This window comes from Leptonychotes weddellii, chromosome 8 (genome assembly GCF_054177405.1).
Source record: "Leptonychotes weddellii isolate Sample4059 chromosome 8, ASM5417740v2, whole genome shotgun sequence".
Classification (NCBI taxonomy): Eukaryota; Metazoa; Chordata; class Mammalia; order Carnivora; family Phocidae; genus Leptonychotes; species Leptonychotes weddellii.
Window position 1 is genome coordinate 115,544,606 of NC_138376.1, and position 23,885 is coordinate 115,568,490.

Sequence of the window (23,885 nt, forward strand, 5' to 3'; positions counted from 1 at the left end):
GTAGTTACAGTGTCCTTTTTTTTTTTTTTAATATGGACCTAACGAATTTAGACGAAAAAAAAAATTGAATCTATTTTGGTAATGGAAAAAAGAATTTCCAGTGTGGTTACAAACCACATCTTATGAGCTGTTCTTTGCCTCCCACTTTAAGAATTACCAAGTATTTTTAAAAATTGGAACCTGAAATTCAGTTCATTGCTTGGATGCATTTCTTAAGAAACCTCTGAGAATTGATTGTAGGAAATTAGGGGAGCAGTTAGAAGATGATTGGAAATAAGATAGTGAGAGAAGAGCAAAATGACCTGAAAATGAGGACTTTACAATTTTAATTTTACCAGTGAAAGTGGATTTGTTGTTTTTCTCTTTCTGTTATACTCTGTGGTCCCATATTGGACAGTCTGTTGCAAAAAGCCATTATAGATTTCATATAGGCCACTGTTTGAGTATCTGAACTGGGAGTCTATAGAGTAGAATTGGGTAAAGTAAGACAGTGACTTAACTAATGTAAATAGCATATTCTGGTATCTTGGAACTTAAGAGATCCTTTTTCCACCTCAGAATATTTTATGTGAGACACACTGGGGACTACCTCACTGCTATTAGATCTCATAATGTTATCTGGTCACATTTCTTATTCTGCCTACCTCTAGTTTACTCTAGTTTCTCTTCTGCTTTCAAGGCTCCAGACCCAGTTCCTGGACCTGCCCTGGAAAAGAAGTATCCAGTAGAGATGAGCTCACTGCAGTTACTTAATTAAAAATTTGTAAGCTACAAAAATGGCAATGGGCCAACCAAGAACAGCTACAATTTGAATTTTTCTATTTCCAGGTATGCTAAAGTCCATGGCACCAGTCAAGCTTAGCCTGCATAACTGCCTTACTATGACATCTATAATAACCAAAACTTTACTTTCAACATCTGTGGTCCTCTTGCTTTCAAGTTTAGTAACATTCCTAACATCTAGGTAACATGCAGCTACTCTTGACTTTAACATACCTTTTGCCTGACTATTTCTAATTTAACTTGTTTGCTAGTAGTAGCAAAGTAATGAAAAAATGATTTAAGAAAAATAAATTTGAAATGCTATTGAGTTAGGCCCTGTAAATGTACAAAAAATACTCTGGTCTTCATTGAAAAGTAAACATTAATGACAACAAAACTATCTTCCTTTAAGAGGTTCACATATAGTATAAGTAGTACAGGGAATTAAATAAATGATCCTAGTTCTCTCAACTATTCTACACTACAAACACCTTCACAGAGAGTTAATATATTCTTCAGTAATTGGAAATCATAGGATTTCTGAACAGAACCAGATAATGTATTATATAGTACTTTTTACCTGAAGAATTTTAAATGTAAGTATATAACTAATATTTGCTGTATTTTTATTTAATTGTTCAAAATTAACCAGATAAGAAAGTCATAGTAGTTGGAATTGTCCTGGAATATAACAACACAACCAAAAACTGAGGTTTCCTGTTCCCTTAGATTTTAACGGAGTAAAAACTACTTATGGGTGGTTAGAGGTCAGAGGGCAGTTAGCTTTTAAAGGCTTTTACTGCTTTTACCCATTTGTATAGATTTAGAAACAGGATTAATCCATAAAAGGTGACTTTATTTACTAAATGGGTGGATAGCCATACATACCTTTTGTTTTTATTTTTTTAATTTTTTCTAAAGATTTATTTGAGGTGGGGGGCAGAGGGAGAGAATCTCCAAGCAGACTCCCCACCAAGCATGGAGCCTGACATGGGGCTCAATCCCATGACCCACGAGATCATGACCCAGCTGAAACCAAGAGTTGGACGATTAACCAACTGAGCCACCCAGGCGACCCCCCATATCTTTTGTTTTTAAAGTTCAATTCAGAGGAATTGAACAGAGGAATTTTACATCCCAACTGTGATTTTGAAAGATGATTCTAATATCCTAACTTGTGCTTTAAAAATTCTCTCCTCCATTGTTAATGTATAATGAATTTAATATCAGCCAGTGTATTCAGCATTGGGTCACTGATTATGTCCCACATGATTTGTTTGGTATTGAAAGGATTGTATCTCATGGAGTGTTGAATTAGGACTGGAAAGGGAGCTACTGCCAGAGTTACTATAGGATCATTACTGCTGTCAGGGGAATTGGAGGGGAAATTCAAGAGAGAACTGCATTCGAATTTCAAGTCTTATTAGTTATCACTAGGGCTATTAGTAATGGTGAAATTTTTCTACATTCCTGAATGCAATTTTTGTATAAAACACTGTACTAGGTACAGTAAGTATGCAGAAATGAATAAACCTGGTTTTCAGTGACCTTACAGACAAGTAATACCAAAAAAGTACCATAATAGTGGTATGAACCATGTACTGGAGAATACCAGAAAGAATCAACTTTGTGGGGAAGGTAACATTTCTGCCGAGCCTTGAAGAATAGATAGAATTCTTTCGAGAGAATGGCAAGAATATTTCTCAGTTATGGAAATGAAAGTATATAACATGTTCTAGAAATTGTGAGCAGTCCAGTGTGCCTAGACAACAGTGTACGGGATATGATAGAAGTTGGATCTATGTCATGCATGCTTTCAAATGTCAGGTGAAAGAGTTGGGACTTCAGTAGTAGGTAATGGGAATCTATTGAAGATTTCTTAGCATTGGTGCACTTAAGTAGGTGAGTCTTTTGAAAAGCTGACTGGTAGAGTAAGGGTTGACTTGATGAAGTCAGATTAGGCAGTAATAATACCTAATTAAGGACAACATTTATTGTTATATGTACCAGACACTGTGTGTGAAGAGTTTTACCTGCAATTTCTCATTTAATCCTTATTACGGGAATGTGAGAAGTAACTGAAATAATACATGCTAGGCATTTAGCACAGGACCTGGCCCAGTAATGCTAAACCATAGTGATTATACTATAAACTCAGAGAAAAGTGTTCTTGTCCACCTTTATGTGTAAAAACTTTCTACAAGAGTGTTGTGTTTATTGAGGGACTCTTAAAAAAGTAACAATAAACCTTTTTTTTTACTACCCCCTACCTCTTTCTTTTAAACAATTAAAGTATCCCATTGGTGGATGAATACTTCTTACCCAGTTTGAGAGCTGAGCATTAGTTGACATTGAGTTAGCCTTTGGTCAAAAAAAAAAAAAGCGGGGGGGTCTGACTTTTTTGTTTTAACAGGACTGAGCATAGAGATAGTCATGCACCTAAACATAAAGCCCATACATAAGGTTTAAATCAAAATGTAACTGTAGGGGCGCCTGGGTGGCTCAGTCGTTAAGCATCTGCCTTCGGCTCAGGTCATGATCCCAGAGTCCTGGGATCGAGCCCCACATCGGGCTCCCTGCTTCTCCCTCTCCCACTCCCCCTGCTTGTGTTCCCTCTCTCGCTGTGTCTCTCTCTGTCAAATAAATAAAATCTTTAAAAAAAAAAAATGTAACTGTAGATCTCATCTGTCAAGCGTCTGGAAAAGTGATAATTGTTGCAGCTGTTAACTATAACGGTAACAGTTTTAGCATAGATAACATAGGCTCGAAGTTATTTGGAAGTATATATGGTTGGCTAAGTACAGTTACTTTCAAATTATTCTACTCACTCTTACTCTCCTACCCATGTAGGAATACAAGTAGTGATGGATCGTCTTCCATTCATGTGTCCCTTTACCTGGCCCCCTCTCCAAAATAATTAGTGTGTGTTCTTTTTTTTATTAATTTATTTAGAGAGTGAGAGAGAGCATGAGCAGGGGGGAGGGACAGAGGGAGAGGGAGAAGCAGACTCCCCGCTCAGCAGGGAGCCCTGGATGGGACTTTATCCCAGGACCCTGGGATCATGACCTGAGCCAAAGGCAGACGCTTAACCAACTGAGCCACCAGGCGCCCCCAATTAGTGTGTGTTCTTTCAGAACCTTTCCTATGCATTCATATAATAATCTTTTTTAATCTATTTTATATCTTTTTTTTTCCTAACCACAAAGGGTATCCCTATACATGGATTCTGCATCTTTCTTTTTTCATTCATTAAAGTCTTAAAGGTCTTTCCATTTAATTGTTTGGAAATCTTACTCCACTTTAAAAAAACCAAAACACGGGCACCTGGGTGGCTCAGTCGTTAAGCGTCTGCCTTCGGCTCAGGTCATGATCCCAGGGTCCTGGGATCGAGCCCCACATCGGGCTCCCTGCTCCGCGGGAAGCCTGCTTCTCCCTTTCCCACTCCCCCTGCTTGTGTTCCCTCTCTTGCCGTGTCTCTCTCTCTGTCAAATAAATAAAATCTTTAAAAAAAAAAAAAAAGCTGCATGGTATTCCTTCATATTGCTCTGCAATAATGTACTTATTCATGCCTCAGTAGAGGTTGTTTTTAGTAATACACACTAAGGTGACTGTATGCTCCTCTTTAAGCATGCGTTTGTCTCTAGATTAAATGCTTTAATTTATATAGATAAAGAGCTAGACCTCACATACTTTATTATTTGTAACAGATTTCATTCAGCCCACCTCACAGCTGATTGCAGTAGCAATGGTGGTGACACCCCAGTTGTGAACTGCTGGCTTAGAATACTGATCTGCAACTGACTTAGTGGGAACTGTGTGTATATCCATGATTCTCTTCCGTTAAAAGGAACGGTATTAACAATTGTCCTCTCTCCCTCACATGTGGGAAGGATAAAGTGAGATAATGGATATGTGCTTATGGGAAATCCAGTATAAATCTGAATTCTACTAGATTATAATCTTCTCAAAAGCAGGGGCTGTATTTTATTCATCTTTGCATATTTAGAGCACAGTACCTGGCATGTCGTGGGCAGTTTTTGTGGAGTGGATCCCAGACATGAATGTGACCAAAAAGTGGTTCGGGCCAGTAGAATTTTCTTAGATGTATTTTCTACATTACTAGGAATCTGTACAGTTTTCACTGAAAATTACCCACCTTTTCAACCTTATCTTATTTTTCTGCTCCACTCAGCCATAATTCTTCAGATTTGTCATGTTCTTTCATGGCCTTTCCCCCAACACAAACAGTTGTCAGAGATATCCTGTAAGACCTTCATTATTCCTAATGACTAAACTCAAGCACAACATTCTTTGTGATGTTTCTCCTGCCTTTCCTTAGTGTCTAAGTTTTAGGCACTTCTTCCCCTTAACCTTCACTGCAGCTTATACACCTGTAAATGGCACAGTGTTTGTTGCTGTCTGAAGACATACCTGCCCCTGGGGCATGGCAGGGCCTGGAACTTCAGAGATAAATCACCTGCATCGAGAAAATGAGAGGCATGTTGTTTTTGCTGACTTGTGGGATGCAGCGTGTATGATGCAGAGGAGGGCCATTAAAATCTTGTGTGATATGCCCCTCCTTACCCTACTTCTTCAGCCTCATCTTTCATCACATGGTCTGTGAGTCTTTCTCCCTGCACTTCAATGTTAGCCAGCTACCTATGGCTTCCTGAACTTGCCACGCCATTTCACTCCTTTAAATCCTTCCCTAGGCAACTACCTATGCCTGAAATAGCTTTCCCTCTCACCTGTCTACCTAGTGAACACATTTTATCTTCTAAGACCCAGCTTAGGTATCCCCTTGTTTAATGAATCCTTTCCTTAAATCCTCCCCTTCCCTCAAAATTGACCGGCCCCTCCTTTGTCTCCCCTGTTTACTGCACATTGTATCTGTAACCATTCAGTTATTACATTTATTTATTGAATGTTTATCTTCCCCTACTAAAATGTAAATTTCTTGAACATAGGCAACTGTGCTTTTATTAATTTTAATATTTTCACCCACTGTAGTGTAGAGTAAGTAGCAGGCACTCAACAAAGCTTAAGTAAGAAGTATATCGTACATACGAAAAAATATAAAAATGATAAATTAGAAAATGGGTTATAAATAAAAATGTTAAGTGGATCGTCACTTTTATAAATTTTTCAGTTCAAATTTCCTATTAGGAAAGTCTTTGTTGATTTATGGATAAGTATTTGTAGGATGAGATTTCTCGTTCTTTATTTAATTACATTATACAATTTAAAATATTGAATATTCTCTAAGAGTATCTAAATTGGAGAATTGTGAAATAGATTTATATATAATAAATTTGCTGATAAAAGTTTCTGTACAGTTCTGAGATTATTCTTTTTTTTTTTAAAGATTTTATTTGAGAGAGAGAGAGCACATGAGCAGGGGGGAGGGGCAGAGGGAGAGGGAGAAGCAGACTCCCCACTCAGCAGGGAGCCTGATGTGGGACTTGATTCCAGGACCCTGGGATCATGACCTGAGCCGAAGGCAGACGCTTAACCGACTAAGCCACCAGGCGCCCCCTGAGATTATTCTTGACTATCTAATTAAAAAATTCATTCACCATTACTATAACAAGACTAATAGCCAACTATATACAACAGTTTCAAAGTGTAAGATTTGAAAGACGGGCATATACTAAACAAAATTACTGCATTGTGTTGTCTTTTAGAGACTTGATTCAATTTAATACTGTTTTACCAATTTCACGTTTGCTCATTTTGAATTCTCTGTAATTTCTTTTTAAGGTTCTGAGTACTGTTATAGTAATGAAATATTTTATTTAAATGTTCTTTACAAATAAAATTTTTTTTTAAGATTTTTTAAATTTATTTATTTGACAGAGAGATAGCGAGAGAGGGAACACAAGCCGGGGGAGTGGGAGAGGGAGAAGCAGGCTTCCCGCGGAGCAGGGAGCCCAATGCGGGCCTCAATCCCAGGACCCCGGGATCATGACCTGAGCCGAAGGCAGACGCTTAACGACTGAGCCACCCAGGCGCCCTACAAATAAATTTTTATGTATTTTCTCCATTAGCAGGCTTAGCAATCTCCATTCAGCACAGCTGTATTACCAATCAAGTGTATGTGTATAATTTTAAAATTGCCAGTTTAACTTATTGTTAGTTCTTAAAATTTTTTGTTATTAAGAGATCACTGATACCTATCTATTTACACTATGTGTAATTCATGAACATAATTGACACACACCCAGTGCTATGACACACACAGACATCTAGCACCTGGTCAGGAGTCCACTATGGGGAAAAGTCAGTTGAGGGCCATGACATTAGAAGGAAGATGGGTGATGTTATATGCGATGTACCACAAAAACATGGGGCCAAGTAAGTGTTTGGAACTGCATGGGGATTAGTTGATGAAACTTCTCATGACTTTCTCTGAATCTTCATATGAAGATGCCATTTTAGATTAATATTTTAACCAGATTATTATAATCTTCACATGCCATTGAGTTCACTGGTTCATTACAAATGTTTATGGTTGATATAAGATGCTAACCGGTCCTTCCAAGTGCTTTCATTTTCTTTTATCCTCTCTTTTTCCCTCTTACCCATAATAGGAACTTATTGTCATATCATTTATTTATATCATGTTTTCTTTTAAAGATATTTATGCACAGGATGGATTATCCAAAAATTACAGTAAAAGGGGGGCACTGAAAAATAACTTTGTGTCTCCCATCTTAAAGCCCTAATGTATTGGGAAAAAATTAGATATGAATTGGAAAATACACCCAAGGTAGTTAGTTATATAATATGTTTTGATGAATTGTAACCATTCTGTCTTAGATTTATTGTGCTTTTCTTGATCCTTAGAAAATGGTAGCACTCACCACAAAACCACAATACATAAATTGCCAAGTGTGGCTGACTTTCACATTCCTTTAGAAGAACTTATAACTGGTAAGCCTTTTAACCATAAGAAATGGCCAACATTCATGGACTTGATGCAATGTATTAAATGAAAAAACTGGGAAGTTTTCTTTTTAGGAGGAGGTAGTGTGGATCATTATGTACTTTAGCCTTTGATGTTTATTTTTTCCTTTACAAAGTAAATTATTGCAGGGGTATAAAGTTGAGGAATCGATTTTCTGCTAACATGATTCTTTGCTCCTTTCAAGCTTTTAAATAACACAAAAGCTGAACATGATAGCTTATTTAAAGTAGTAGCATTTAGATGACTGATTTGGTATGTTTCTGTTACTTTATTTTTGTAAATAACTGGCTATGTAAAGTGATTCAATATTACCACTGTTTCATGCTGAAATTTATGCTAAAGATGGATTATAATTATCTTGTTTTTAGGCTTAAATGGTGATAGTATTTGAATTTTAGATTTTTAATTACATAGCTATAGTTATTGTTTTTTTTTTTTTAAAGATTTATTTATTTATTTATTTGACAGAGAGAGACACAGCGAGAGAGGGAACACAAGCAGGGGGAGTGGGAGAGGGAGAAGCAGGCTTCCCGTGGAGCAGGGAGCCCGATGCAGGGCCCGATCCCAGGACCCAAGGATCATGACCTGAGCTGAAGGCAGACGCTTAACGACCGAGCCACCCCAGGCACCCCTATAGTTACTGCATTTTAACTATTAGGAAAATAACTTGATATTATATATTTGGTTGGGGGTGGGGTCTGTTTTGCCTTAGTAAAGTTGTAACATCATGTTCCAAGAGATAGAATTCTAATAATTTGCTGTTAACATTTTTTTTTAATTTTTCATGTTCAATTAGTGGCATTTGCAAATTCTTTTGAGGTTAATCAGATGTGAAGTGCATCAACTGTTACCTAACTAGCATTTGATGAGATGCTTAGGTAATCTATCACTAAAGTAAAAGATATTTAAAATAGTGTATGTAATTAGGCAGGGAATATATATATATATATATTTTTTTTTTTTAAGGTTTAATTCTGAAATCATATTGAGGCTAAAAGGTTTCAAAATCTGCTTTGATTTTAAAAATTATAGCATCTTTCAGCTATTACTGCCTATCAGTGCTTCTTTCTCTGATGAAGATACTCTTTAAGAATAACTCACTGCACAGTCTGATAATGTCAGCCAACCCACAGAAGACACACAAATTGTAATTAGTTATGAGAAACTATTAATATCATTTTGACAACAAAGAGATAAGTTGAAACATTCTGCCTTTCCAGTAGGCATCCTGGGGAAGTTAGTATTCACAGTTGTTGAGGTCAGAGGGGCTTTGCAGTACAGACAGTTCTGTTAAAATTTAACATATGTGTTTCTAAAAATCACCATGCTATGCAAATCATGGGGAAAAAACCACAGGGCTTATGGAAAAAGCAGATTTTGGGATGCAACACTCAAAAACTTTATCAGAGAACAATTAAAAAGGATAGGAACCTTAAAAAAATGACAGAATAGTTTTACACATGTTAAATGATTAAGAAATATGTACTCGTATACAATATACAAACAAATGTTGTACTTTGAAAAAGTTCTGAAGTTTGCTTATGGAAATGAGCATAGATGTGGCAGCTTTTTATTGTGAAGTGGTCAAGGAAGGGTTTTCTGAAATCAGAAGGAAAGTTGTAACACAAGATGTGGATAGGTGGGACCATGCGGAGATAGGGTGAACTGAGGTGGCTGGCAGATGTTTAAAGTGTGTTCATACTTACATTTTGTTTATTCACACACAACTTGTTTCAGCTGAGTGTGGTTTTTCTGTGTTCAGCTAGTGTTTCTTGCGAAATCACAGCAAAATTCACTTAAGGCTCAAATTGTTCCCTATTATATCAGTTGCATTAGAACAGATTCTGAATTTCCAGACAAGTACAGCAGCATGAACTTACAGCTGAGAGTAAGGGAAACACTTGTTTGGACAGACAGATGCACTTTTTATAGTAGTCTTCAAAATCTAGGCATTTTCTGATAGACAGAGATTTATTGCAGCAAATATTTACTGAGCGTCTACTATTTGGCCTACACTTTTTAAGTATTTAGGATACAGCAGTGAACAAGGTCGTCTTTTCACTTTGGGACTAACGGGACTTGTGTAAAGAATTTTGTTTGTCATCAAGGTTTGGTTTTAAGAAATAAAATTAGGTAGATGAAAGAGAAGTCTAATAAAGGAGTCTACTGGGCAACAGGCTTTCCTCTAACTTTTTAAATTGTATACTTTTACAAGATAATTTCCTGGGATCCTGTCCCACTCAAGATTCCGTTGTTTACAGAAAAAATTACCATCTCTCGAGGTTATTAAGCAGAATTAAATTTTGAGATGGTACATATGTTAAAATGGGAAGACCTCCTTACCTTCTGGTCCATAAGCTAAAGGAGAATCCTAATGCAATTGAGAAGTGAATTGTAGTTGTATATATTTCATTCTATTTCTTTTTGATATTCAACATGAACTACATTCTTCTTTGTTAGAATAATTAAATGTGTTCCAATAAAACTCAATCATGTAAGAATGGGGCAAAGATAAAATATGTATATAGTTTTATATAATAATATTAAAACTTTAGTGTTATTGTCTCTCAAGGAAGGTCTTCTATAATAAAGGCCTTTCTCATCTTCTCCTGTAACACTCCCCACCCCAAACTCGTGCTTCAAAATCCCCTTCTTCCCTTCTATCCCTCCTTTCTTCTAGTCAGATAGGTGACTGATTCACCATCTCCAGGATCTGCCTCCTATTTGGTTGTCTTGCCTCATACTTTAACTTTTTTAAAAAATGTTAATTTCCGTTTAGTTAACATACAGTTGGATTAGTTTTAGGTGTACAATATAGTGATTCAGCAGTTCTGTACATTACTCGGTGCTCCTCACAAAAACTGTACTCTTAATCCCCTTCACCTATTTCACCCCTCCCCCTCCCCACTGCCCTTCTGGTAATTACCAGTTTGTTCTGTATTGTTAAGAGTTTTCTGGTTTCTCTCTTTTTTTCTTTGTTCTTTGGTTTCTTAATTTACACATATGAGTGAAATCATTTGGTGTTTGTCTTTCTCTGACTGACTGACTTCATTTAGTATTATACCCTCCAGATCCCTCCATGTTGTTGCAAATGGCAACACTTCATTCTTTTTTATGTTCTTAAACTTGTTAAGTACCCATGATTCTAGAGCCTCCCATTCTCTCCCTCAGCCCAGAGAGCCCTTTAAACACATACAGCACAGTTTATACCACTTATCTGGCACTCATGTACAGCCTAGTACTGTTTGCTTTCTCAGGGAGCTTTGCCTGAGTTTTAGTTACACAAGGTATTTGTCCATATACATGGAAGGGGAAGGCTTCAAAGGTTCAGTCAGCTTTCTCGATATTCTACAGCCAGGGTAGCATGCAGCCGTGTTTTTGCTGAGGTTTTGTTCCTTTGTACTTTGTGGGAATTCATGGTATTTAGAATGAAAATTACTACCAGTGTGTATTGTTTGCTACAGGTCAGGCAGGTGCAGTGCAATTTACTTTCACTGTGTGAAATCCTTAAAATTCCTTGAGCTGTTTTCCCCATTTTACAAAGAAGAAATGATAGTATTAGTGACTAGCACTTACATAGGCTACTTTATTGTGCACTTACTCTGTGCTATTTTTAATTATTTTACATGTATTATTCATTTAATTTCATAATAATATGAGATAGCTACTCCATCATCACCATTTTATAGATGAGGAGACTGAGACACAGAGAAGTTAAATGATTTGCCCAAGAAGACACTGTACGTAAGTGGCAGATTCAATTTCATAAGTAAGTGAGCACAAATTATAGCATCCTGGAATTTATACTTAAGCAGCCACCACTATGTGTCAAATGCTGTGCACTTTATGTACATTATCTCATTGGTTTATCTCATTAAATGGACAGTGCCCACTAATACAGAATTCAGGTTGAAATATTTAGCAGTGTTATCTCTGCCTTTAACCATTAACATGCTCTTTTGCCTGAAAATTTTGGAAACAAATGGCTAAAGTGTAGAATACGGTTTCTTGAAATTCTACTTTTTGGGAAAATTTTAAGCCTATCTCAGAGTGACATTTAATTTATTCACTGATGTCTTTTTTTGATAAGACTTTAATAGTAAAAGCCAGTACTTTGATCGTCAAGCTTATACAAGGTACATTACGAGTTACTCATTTTATTTTAAAAGTTGGATCTCATCGTTTGTTCCTTTCATTTTAAAAGTTTGCTCCATCATTTACTTTGGTACCTCCTGGTCAGGAACAGTCAACCTTAATCTTTGATACACTTTTTTATATCTCCATAGTCATTGCTTTAGGGTTTTTGTTTATCTTATCAAGGCAGTTTGCTTGCTAGAAAGTAACATATCTCACCTAAATCTGTAACTTCAGTAGAATGGTAGTGTCTCCCCTTCATCCCACCTCACCCCATTTCATCCCCTTTTCCTCATTTCCTGTGGGGTGAGAATTGCAAAAGCTTTGTTTATTGTACTTGATGGAAAACTAGCTTTTGGTCACATATGATTAATATTCTATGGTTTTTTCATTAAGAACTCTCACACTTTTCTTCCCCAAATGCTAGTGTGGGAAAGCACCTTGGAGATAGAGCTCATTCTCCATAATAGACCAAGTGGCTAGGCTAACACTACTTACCAAAAAAAGTAATAGAAACACTAAATACGGATTTAAGCAAAAATTGTGAAATAAGTAATTGGGCGGATGGGCATAGGATTCGAGAAGCACGGTTGTGTGTGTGTATATGGGAACTGAATTACAAAGCTAAATCTTCATTTTCCACAATAGGAAATCCATAGACAATGTGTAAAATTGGAAAATCAAGAAATAATCCTATAATCACCTTGTGTAGGAATGTGGAGAAACAGCCCATTGTTGACAGTGGTTACTCTATAGAGTAGAATAAGAGTAGGAAGGCATGACGGAGGGAAGTTGCTGGTTTCCCTGATAAATTTTGTAGTACTCTTTGTCTTTTAAACTGTGTACATGTTTTTGTCTTTACAATTTTATTTAAATTTTTCATTATAGGATATGTCATGTTAAAATATTGCCTGGACAAATGATGATTAAGATTTTTTAAAATCATTTTTTTGTATATGCTGTTTAGTTGTTTAGGCTGGAAGGAATGTTGGCCTTTAGGGAAAAATTAATGACTGTATAATGTTTTATACTTAATATAACCAACAATATTTTTCTTCAAGTGTTCTTAAATTATATGGTAGGATTATCTACACTCAGGTTTTAATTAATGTCAGCACCAAAGATGCCTCTCAAATGTTTATCTGCAGCCCAGACCTGCTCTCTGAGCCCTAGACCCATCAATCTCTACTCCTTCTGTGATATATCTATTTGGATATTTTAAAGGTGCCCGAGACTCAACGCATTCAAAACCAAACCTGTAACCTACCCCTTTGTTTTCTTGGTCCTGTTCTATCATTTACACATCAGAAACCGGTCGTGACACCAACTTCTTCACCCCAGTATTTAATCCATCAACAAGTTCTATTAATTTTTACTTCCTAAATAACCCTTCAGTTTTTCCTTCTCAGCCTCCACTGCTGTTTCTACAGGGATGAGCTATTAGCATTTCCTGGCTAGCCTCCGGCTGTGGTTTCTAACGGGGCTTCTCCTATATTTTACCCTTTTCTCCATAGTGTAGCCATTCTTCATACATACGTGATTTCTAGATCAGGTCTCCTTCCCTGCCTCTGAGCCTAAATCTGCAGTGGCTTCCCATTACTCTGAAAATAAAACTTCCAAATTTTAATGGCCTCTAAGGCACATCATGACTTGGGCCCCACATTTTTCTTGCTATCTGCTCTCTACAATTTTTCCTCATGTACCATGCTCCCTTCCAATCTCTTGCTGAATATGAAAGAGGCGAAACAAATACGGTAGCAACAAGCTAGACTGAGCTAGCAGCAGGAGGCAGACAGAAGGTAAATTAGTACGCAAGTTCAAATAGCTATCTGAATTAAAAACTTGGGTCGGTGTGCCTCTAATCTAGGAACCTCTGTGACCTGGAGAGCAAGGGCACGACTCCTACTTGTATCTTCAGCACAGTTATCTGCTGTATTCTAGGCACTCCTTAAATGTATGGGTTGTGGATAATTAGAGGATGATTGTCCGATTTTAAATACTCTTCATATCTAGTTGCCTCATAAATGCCCAAATTTTGATCAGACCTGTAAGTCCTGTTGCTTTTCTCTTTGTTGTTTTTTTAATTGGGAACTCCCAACTACAAACTCTGGGTACACTTAAACAGCTGTGTTACATACTCTTACAGTCCTGGAAAAAATCACCGTGACAAATGATGGTGAATGTGAAGACTTGCTAACTATCAGAGCTTGAGGTGTCAGTGAGCCATGTTCCCATATTTGGTACTCTGCACTGTCATGATAATTATTGAGGGGTCAGAAATAAATTGTTTACGTATTCTTTAAGAAAGGAAAGAATAAGGCACATTTTATAAGGCTTTCCAGTATATTTACTGTTAGATTCTGTAGTAGTGTATATATTCTGCTACTATTTAGAATTCTTAAGAAATTAATCTTCCTACATCATTTGAGGTGGTGACAGTTTAGGTGCCAAAAGTTTGCACCTGATGCTAGAAACATTTCTAGCAAATATGATTTCTTTATTTTCTCAAAAGAGCAGTCATGTTGCATCTTAACTATAGAAAATATGTTTCAGGGCGCCTGGGTGGCTCAGTCGTTAAGCGTCTGCCTTTGGCTCAGGTCATGGTCCCAGGGTCCTGGGATCGAGTCCCACATCGGGCTCCCTGCTTGGCAGGAAGCCTGCTTCTCCCTCTCCCACTCCTCCTGCTTGTGTTCCTGCTCTCACTGTCTCTCTCTCTGTCAAATAAATAAATAAAATCTTTAAAGGAAAAAAAAAAGAAAATATGTTTCCATTTATTATTAGAAATAATTTTCCAGATTAAGTTATATTGCATGGTTTTCCTTTTGAAATTAAATACCACCTGCTGTTTGTTTGTTTCAGCAATGAATTTATTTGTAAAATTTATTTACTCACCACAAAGGCTACATTAAAAACAGTTATCTTGCCATGTCCTTAAAGTTTCCCTTGCTGGATATAGAATGTGGGTTGATGTTTTTTCTTTCAACACTTACATTTTGTCATTTGACTGTCTCCTGGCCTCCACAGTTTCTGATGACAAGTCAACATTGGAATTGTTCCCCTCTGTCATTTCTTTTGCTGCTTTCAACATTTTCTTTGATTTTCAGCAGTTGGACAGTTATGCCTATGTGTGGTTTTCCTGGGCTTTTCCTGTTTAAGGTTTGAGTCTAACCTGTTTAGGTTTTGATATTCTTCAGTAGGATCTTTCTTTGTTTTTGTGTTGTTGTTGTTGTTTCAAACAAGCTCTGGCCAGTTTTATTAAACATTTTGCATGATTTACTTTTCACCAGTGTGTTCTAACATGCTTCTAGAGATATCAGAATCACCTGGATCAGTGATAGCCAGCGCATACTCGCAGAATGTTCCACATGCTATGCCCAATCCGGTAGTATTGCCACTGTAGTGACGGACACCATTTTTGGCCTGTGCGGCTTAGTACTATTTCAGATTTCCTCAAGGCTTGGGCAGTTGTTACAGATGGCGACCAGTTTTGCTTTGCCTTGCTGATCATCTTTAGAGTCTGCTCCTGCCCCAGCAAGGACTTTCCACTTTTCATGAGAAGTTAGAGCCTAGAGTTGATTGACTCCAGCAACTTTTTTGTTGTCTTTGCAGCCACCATCTTCTGCCTTATGTGTGGGATGATCCCCAACCAAAAGCAGTCACCAAGGTGTCTGGGGAGGTGATCAAGATCTTCTTGATCTGTAAATTTATATCTTTTACTAACTTGGGGAAATTTTTAGTCAGTATTTCTTCAAATAGTTCTTTTCTACCCCATTGTCCCTCCCCTATCCTTCTGGATCTCCAATTACAAGTACTTTAGACTTTGTGATATTTTCCCACAGGTTCCTGAGATTCTCTTCCTCCCCTCACCCACCCCACCCCCGGTCATTTTTTTTTTCTCCATTCTTCAGGTTGGAACAATTTCTATTGCTTTATCTTCAAGTTCACTGACTATTCTGTCATTTCCAATATGCAGTTAAATCCATCCAGTGAATTTTTTATCTCAGACATTTTATTTTTCACTTTTGATTTGAGTTTGGTTCTCTCTCTTTTTTTAAAATATAGTTTCTGTTCATTTGCTTTTTTTTATCTGAGATCCAAGCATATTTGCCCTCACATCTTTAAGCATAAAGTAGCTGCTTTAGAATCCTTATGTGCTAATCATTCTACCATCTGGGTCATCTTGGACTTGCTCTCCCTTGGTTGCCTTCTCTCTTGAGTATGGGTCAGTTTTTCCCGTTCCTTACGTGTTTCTTAAGAAAAGGACGTGTAGAAACTCTGGATTCTATTGTGTTCCTCCAGTAGTGAGCATTGATGTTTGGTTGGTTTGCTTGCTTGCATTTAGGTAGGCAGTTAACTTGGCTGAACTCCCAACTGCAAACTCTGAAATCTCAGTTATTTTAGCTTTGGCGGGGCTGCTTGGAATCTCACATATGTGTAGTTTGGGGATCAGAGATGTGTGCAGAATTTATACATAGGATTTGGTGCTCCTCTCTTCTTGTGATTTACCTTACTAGGTTTTCAGCTGGTGTGGTTATGCCAAAGTCTATCCTTTGGTTCATTAAGCAAGTAGGGCTGTAGGTTTTCTGTCTAGGTTTCAGCTACCAAACCAGCTGGGGCCTGCTCTCTGGCTAAATGCCATTTAAAAAAGGGAAAATCACCCCATGCTGTTACCTTCTAAGTACTGACTCCCTTCTCCTCCCCACCATCCCTCTGTTGCTGTTTATGCTTTCTGCCCTCAAGTAGTTGTTTTTATACTTTGTCTAGTGTTTATAGTTGTTTATGAGAGAACTGATCTAGTAGGAGCTACCCAGCCATTACAGGAAGTGGAATCCCTAAAATACAGTTGTACATTTGAACAAAGAATCTTGGAAATTTGTTTTAATGATGGAATCAGTTGAAATTTATATTCATGATTCATCCTCCTCTAGTAAAGGTGGTCTAACTCAATTAGAGTGAAAATTTATTTGCCTCTCCCTCAAATTGTGTAAAAATTTCTGCATCTAGATCATTTGAAATGTGTTTTAGAAGCAAAATAATATGAAGAAACCATGTAAAGAAACAGTAAAACCTTCTTTTCATCCAACAAATGTTGCATCTTTGACCTAGGTAGGTCTTGGGGATGTAGCAGTGAACTTCAGAGTTCTTGATCCTATGGAGTTAACGTTTTGGGAACAGATAGATAGGTAAAAAATAAATACATATCAGGTATTGACAACTGCTGTGAGGAAAAGCAGGGTATGAGGATGTGATGGGGGGAGACCATTGTGGCATTATTTTAGGGAGATGGGTCAAGGAAGCTGTTTCTGAGGAAGTAACGTGATCAGAGATCTTAATGAAGTAAGAGAGGGGGGCCATGCAAGTATCTGAGGATAAAATGTCCCAGGCAGAAGGAGCAACAAGTGTAAAAACACTAAGGGAGGACAGAGTGGCTTTTTTGAGAACTAGCCAGAACTGAGGGAACTAGGAGAGTGACAGAAGTGAAAAGTCTGAGGGGTGGGAGTTAGCCAGGGGCCTTGTAGGATTTTGAGCAGGGGATTTTGCCCTGATTTACTTTTCACAGAGATCACTTCGCTCAACAGAGTGAGGGGCGGGGGTGGAGCAGAAAGTGAAGGCAGGGAGGAAACCAGTTAAGAGACCTTTGCAGCGGCATTCTAGGTGACTTACAGTGCTGGCTCAGACAAGAGCAGTAACAGGTGGGAGAAAGTGGTCAGATTCGGAATATTGTTTGCAGATACAGTGAACGAGACTTGATGCTGGATTAGATACGGGATGTGAAAGAAGGATCAATGGGATAAATGATGGCACCATTTACTGGGATGAGAAAGACTGTGGAGGGATTGGTTTGGATGGGGGGAATTAAGAGTTTAATTTTGGACATGCTAAGTTTGAAGTGAGTTTGAGATGTCAGGCAGGTAACTGGCTATATTAGTGTGGAACTCAAGGGAGAGAGCTCCCTTGGCCTTGCAGAAATAAATTTGCAAAGCCTCTGTGTAAAGCAGTATATTTGGGTGAGCTGACCCTGCAGAGGAATGTAGGTATAGTTGAAAAGAAACCCTAGATCTGAACTCCATTGTCCGCCAACATTTAGATGTCCAGAAAAGGAAGATCTGACAGAACTGAGAAGGAGCTCCCGGTGGGTGGGAGAAACACCAGAAGAGTATAAATCTCGGAAGCCAAGTGAAGCCCTTGTTTAAAGAGGGATTGGTTGACCGAGTCCTAAGCTATCACTGGATGAGGACTGAGGACTACTCGTTAGGTCTGACAACCTGAAGTTCTCCGACAGCTTTGATAAGTATAGTTTCAGTGGACAAAAACTGGGAAAGCCTGATTGGGGTAGGTTTAAAAGAGATTAGAAGGGAGGAAGGGAGGATACTTACGTATAAACAACCCTTTCAAGTAGTTGTAGCCCAGAAGAGGGAAGGGGCAGAGAAATGAGCTGATAGCTGAGGTGGAGTCAAGGGTGGCTTTCTCAAGTTGAACAGCCTTCAGTTATTTTTAAGTATCATTTACTAATTTTCAGTACTTCTCTTTTTTCCTCTAACCCATTGTAGCTCTTACCTATGAGAAGTCACATAGATGAACGAATCAAGGAATTTAATTAAATAATAATAAAAAGCTGAAAGGCTTTACTATGCATATCTAAATGAGCTTCTATTCTGTTGAGGATTCAGGAGTTCCGCCATAACTAAATTTGGTAAAAAATACTTTCGTATATACTGTTGCACTGAATACTGCCAATACAGTGCTAGCTACACCAGAAGGGACAGAGGGCCTGATGCCTATATTCATGGAGTTTACAGGTCTGTGTTTTTTTTAAGCTTATGTTAGCAAAATTAGAATACTACACATAAGAAATCTGTTTGAAAGAGATTGTCTTATTGTTAAATTTATCAGAAACTGAAATGATTAAGAAAATAGCATGATAGTTAAATATTTTAATGTTATTTAGGTTTAATATACTTACATACTGTTTATATCCCAAAGAGGCTTTCAAGATTAAACATGGTTTGCATTAAGAATAAAAACAAGTTAGGTAGGTCTCAACTTTGGCCACACATGAGAATTACTTGGGGAAGTTTTAAAAATCCATATGCCCAGGCTACTCCCCAGCCAATTAATTCAGGACCTTTGGGGTTGAGGCTCAAGCGTTAGTATTTTTTAAATATTAATTCTATTAAAAACAGGGAGTAAAATGCTACTAATCTCCTGAGGATGAATTCATTGCATATTTAAGGATTAAGTATATCTGAAAGTTAAGGTATCAAACATACTGGGTTATAGATCATTTTTAGACAAAGCATGCAAAGTCATTTGTAAAACCAGACTTTATCAGGATCCAGACTTTAAAAATGTTAAGTAGAGTAAATAAGATTATGCACCTCAGGCTGTCCTCAGATTATTAAGAAAAATGTCAGAAAGTTATTCATTTTCCCCTTTTAGAAGAATGAGGGAAGACATCCTTGACAATAATTTCTTAAAAGCCTTTTGGAACAGCCATCATAAAGCATACAAATAGATAGGAATTAGTCTAAAAGCTTGCCAGCAAGAGTTATAAATCGAAAAGACATAACCATCTGGAAGGCATTATAGGACTAAATAATTTTTTGATAACTTATATTAAATGTTAGTTACTAAAGCACGTACCCTATGTATTGAAATTTTAAATTCACAACAATATTCATTCTCTAATCAGTTGTCATTAAAATTTTTTTTCTTTCTTTCACAGAAAATGCTTGGACAGAAGAGATGAGTACTATTTCCACTAAGGCCTAGAATTGCCTACTGTACAAATAGTCCTGATCAGGCAATATACGAATGGCCCAAGGAAGCCACCAAATTGATTTTCAGGTTTTACATGACCTGCGACAAAAATTCCCTGAAGTACCTGAAGTTGTTGTATCCAGGTGCATGTTACAGGTCAGTGTGCATCGATTTCTGAACTCATTCATGTAAACCTGGGTGGTGGTTTTTTTCATATTGGAAGAAAACTCTTTTATCTTCTTGTTGGCATTAGTGTGCTATGATGAAAAGAAATGAACTTTGGTGTCTCATAGTTAGGTGGCCTACTTAAACAAGGTATTTCGGCTCTCTGGCATACAGATAATATGCCAGAACCGGGTTCAGAACCACCGATCCAGTGATGGTTCCCAGAAACTACCTTGTAAAGTAGGTATGAGGACTAAACAGGAGCCCAATAGAAAGTGTTGGTACGTGGTCCATACTTACTGTGAGCTTGCTTCACTTTTCCCCCACCTGTTTTGCCAGAATGTTTTTAAATTCCACATCTTCATATGAAAGTGAGAAAATCATTAAATAAGGAGTCAGGAAACATGGGTTCTAATCCCAAATGAGCACCCCAAGCTGATTTGGCGAGTAATATGCCTTCTTTATACTCTAGTTTGCTTGTCTGGAAAACAGAGGAATTTGACTTCGACAATGCCTCAGGTCCCAATTCTAAAGAAAAAAGTTTGTTTTTATATTTTTTAATTTAATCTGTAGGTTTTCCAAATACTGTCACTAACCATCTAATAAATTTTTACTTTTTTCTTGTCTGTACAATTTTAGAAATCCATAATTCTAAATATTTAGTGATAGTTGTGCCTTCTCATTTGATAAACTAGAAATCTTTCCATCAAAAACTATCTTTCAGCTTGTTAAAATAGAGATATAAAAAGGTAATTTGGGCTCAGATATATTTACTTGACAAATTGTTTTTAAAGTTTGAAATTATATGAAATTTTTAAAGGCTCAACACCTGTACTTGATGCCAAGTGACTACATTTTGTTCACACCCTTATCACCTTTTATCTGTACATTTTAATTACCTGCCCTTAGTCTAATCCAGTTTTGGTCTCTCCAGTCTATCCACCTCACTTCTGCCAAGGTATCTTTCTAAATGCAGATTTTGTCATGTATTTACCTGCCTAAAAACCTCATGATTGTTTTCCGTACCCTTCAGAATAAAGTTCATATATCGTGACTAGGGCATACTAGGTCTGTGATCTGGAATCCTGCCTTCTTCTGCAGCCTGGTCTCTTGCCTAGTCCTTCCTCTTCACACCCTGTGCTGCAGACGTCCTCAACTGATTGGAATTCTCTGAATATGCCTGGCTTTTTCTATAGTATAGTGTTTAAGAGAATATGTTTTGAGTTAATAATACTGTATTGTGTCCTTGAAATTCACAAAAAGTGGATCTTAAGTGTTCTCACCACCACTGAAAAAACACTTGGGGGTGGGGGAAGACTGTAAAGTGGTGGATGCATTGATTAACTTGATTTTAGTGATCATTTCACAATGTATAAATATATTAAGTTGTAACATTGTATTTACCTTTAAAGAATCACATTGTACAGCCTAAATATATACCGTTTTTGTCGATCATACCTTAGTAAAACTGGGGAGAAATAAATAAGTAAAAGTAAAATTTAAAAATTAAATAATAAATAGCATATGTTTTGGTGATAAACAGACTGGAGTTCAAGTTTTAACAGTTACTAGCAGTAATTTAATTAACCTCTCTGACCCTCATTTTCCTCATCTGTATAGTGGGAATAAAAAACTTCACAGTGAATTAAATATGATGCAGATAAAACAACTGGTAGGATACCTGATTCATAATGAGTGCTCAGTAAATGTTAGCAGCCATTACTAATAACAATAATAATAGTAGAAGACCTATAATAAATATTTGGTGAATGAATCAGTAGTCCACATTAGTTGATATAGTATGTAAAAGAAAAAATGAAAAGTTAAAAAAAAAAGTAATGACTGGAGTCAGAAGTATGGGGAGGAGCAGAGATAGTTGGGGGGGGGGGGGTGTTTTCCCCGTAGAACCCAGGTACCTCTTTCTAACTTTTCAAATAGACTTTAAAATAACATTATACCGAGAGGGTTCAGTGAGTCACTGAAAAATAGAAAAATAATATAGTTCTTCAATAAAATGTTATAAGACTTGATATGAAAGAACTGTCCAGAACACTTTCCCAGTAGCACAGCTGTAGAGATTTTGAAGAACCTTAACTGGGAGCATTTTGTATAATTATTTAAATTATTTTCAAAAAAATAGAGTGCTGCAGTATGGTTTTCAGAGTGTATTAAATTAAAATGCAGGGTAGTATGTATAAAGGAGGATGGGGGTGCGCCTGGGTGGCTCAGTTGGTTAAGGGTCTGCTCCTGATCTCAGGGTCCTGGGATCAAGCCCCACAAGGGGCTCCCTGCTTGGCGAGGAGTCTGCTCTCCCTCTCCCTCTGCCCCCTGCTTCGTGTGCGTGCACGCACACAGATTCTCTCTCTCTTTCAAATAAAATCTTTTAAAAATAAAAAAATAATAAATGAGGATGGGGGAGTAAATATTCACATGTATATTTGCCCTTGTTTGCATAAAGAAATACCAGAAGGATTAAAAACAAAATTAATAAAAGATAGTCATCCATAGTGAGCAAGAGGGAAAAGGCCAGATGGGGATGGAGATAGAAGTGAGACATCTCAACATATATCTTTCTCTATTGTTTTGATCTGTATAAATGAATTACCTACTTTTTTAAAATGTAATAAGTAAGCATGTGTTCAGTTTTACCAAAAAAGAAAATAAATGATTTTGAATTTCTTTTGGGTACCTGGTAGTAACACTTTCACCGTGTTTATCTGGTTTTACAAAGACAGACCTCCCTAAGGCATGCTTCCCAGCATCTAGTGATAACTAAAATGAAATCCATTTTGCTTGCAAATTACCATTCTTTTAAATTGAGTTGATAATCATTCTGGGCATCTAAGTAATGTGGGTTTTAGCTGATGTAACAAGAAATGTTAAAGAAAGGAATGGGGAAACCTCCTCTGGGAATACAGCTAGGGTGTACATCTTCCCAAATTTGGGGAGATATTTTTAAAGTAAAAGTAAATTTAGCTACCTCTAAATGTACTTCCAAACATCTCTTACTTGGTGACAGACTTTTCTTTTGGGAGCTGCTCTCCCTTCCTCAGTTGGGTAGGCTTCTGTCCTTTCTCTGGAGAGAGCCTCCCTATAAAATACTGGTTCCGAACTTTTCTAGATGAAAAAACCGTGGTATAGAAAATATAAGAAATTTAGTCATCAAAGGATCATGCTGTGCTGCCACTTTGTATATTTGCTCTTAGATATCTTGCTTCCTGAGAGAAGAACAGAAGTATCTACCCTCTGTTCTCTTCTTGACTTTATTTACTGCTCAGATTCTTGTTTGGAACTACTTATATCATTTCCTTGTGCTGTGGATTCTCTAAGATGGCAATAATATCAGCAGGTGTAACTCATATCTTTAAATTTTATTTATATTTGATAATTGAATCTTAGAATAGTGTAAAAATATTGCATAGTTGACACTCTGACTTTTTTCCTTTTTTTTCACTGAATTTTTCAATTCTCTTAAAGTGACAATTTAATCTGTAAGTTTAAAATTTGCTATTCCTGGGGCACCTGGGTGGCTCAGTTGGTTAAGCGACTGCCTTCGGCTCAGGTCATGATCCTGGAGTCCCAGGATCGAGTCCCACATCGGGCTCCCTGCTCAGCAGGGAGTCTGCTTCTCCCTCTGACCTTCCTCCTTCTCATGCTCTCTGTCTCTCATTCTCTCTCTCAAATAAATAAATAAAAAAGAAAAAAAAATAAAATAAAATTTGCTATTCCTTTTCAAAGCAATGTGTTAGTTGTGTGCATTCAGTATTTGTAAGACTTAGTATTTAAGTACCATATCCTTAGTTGAAACCTTTTCAGATGACCTCCACCCATAGTCCTTATCCATATTCTTATTAAAACACCTGTCAGTCTGTATTATATTTATTTGTGAACACATTAATGTCCTCTACTAGACCATGAGATCCTTAGCAGCAGTTGTATTCCTTCCTACTTGCCTAATGGAAGCTCAGTAAATTGGTTGAAGGAGTGAATGAAGAGTTAGAGAAGGATGATCCTAGGAGATATTTTGATACTATCTGTAATCTCTGTGTCTGTGCAAGAAGCTTGGGGAAAAATGCAAGAGGAACTGGAAATAATG

The 23,885-nt window shown here is 37.2% G+C and overlaps 1 protein-coding gene across 5 annotated transcripts in view; it reads left to right on the plus strand.

Moving 5' to 3' along the window:
- The window catches only part of TAB2 (TGF-beta activated kinase 1 (MAP3K7) binding protein 2), a 92,620-nt gene that overhangs the window by 25,352 nt on the left and 43,383 nt on the right, over window positions 1-23,885 (plus strand). The window contains exons 1-3 of one of the 5 annotated variants that reach the window (XM_031021643.2): window positions 13-828; window positions 7,609-7,695; window positions 19,590-19,780. In XM_031021643.2, the coding sequence (XP_030877503.1) occupies window positions 19,679-19,780 (102 nt within the window). In that variant the 5' untranslated portion in view covers window positions 13-828; window positions 7,609-7,695; window positions 19,590-19,678. Of the gene's footprint in view, window positions 1-12; window positions 829-7,608; window positions 7,696-17,372; window positions 18,664-19,589; window positions 19,781-23,885 lie in introns of those variants that run through there. The other 4 variants (XM_081829129.1, XM_031021646.2, XM_031021647.2 and 1 more) reach the window with 4 other exon arrangements.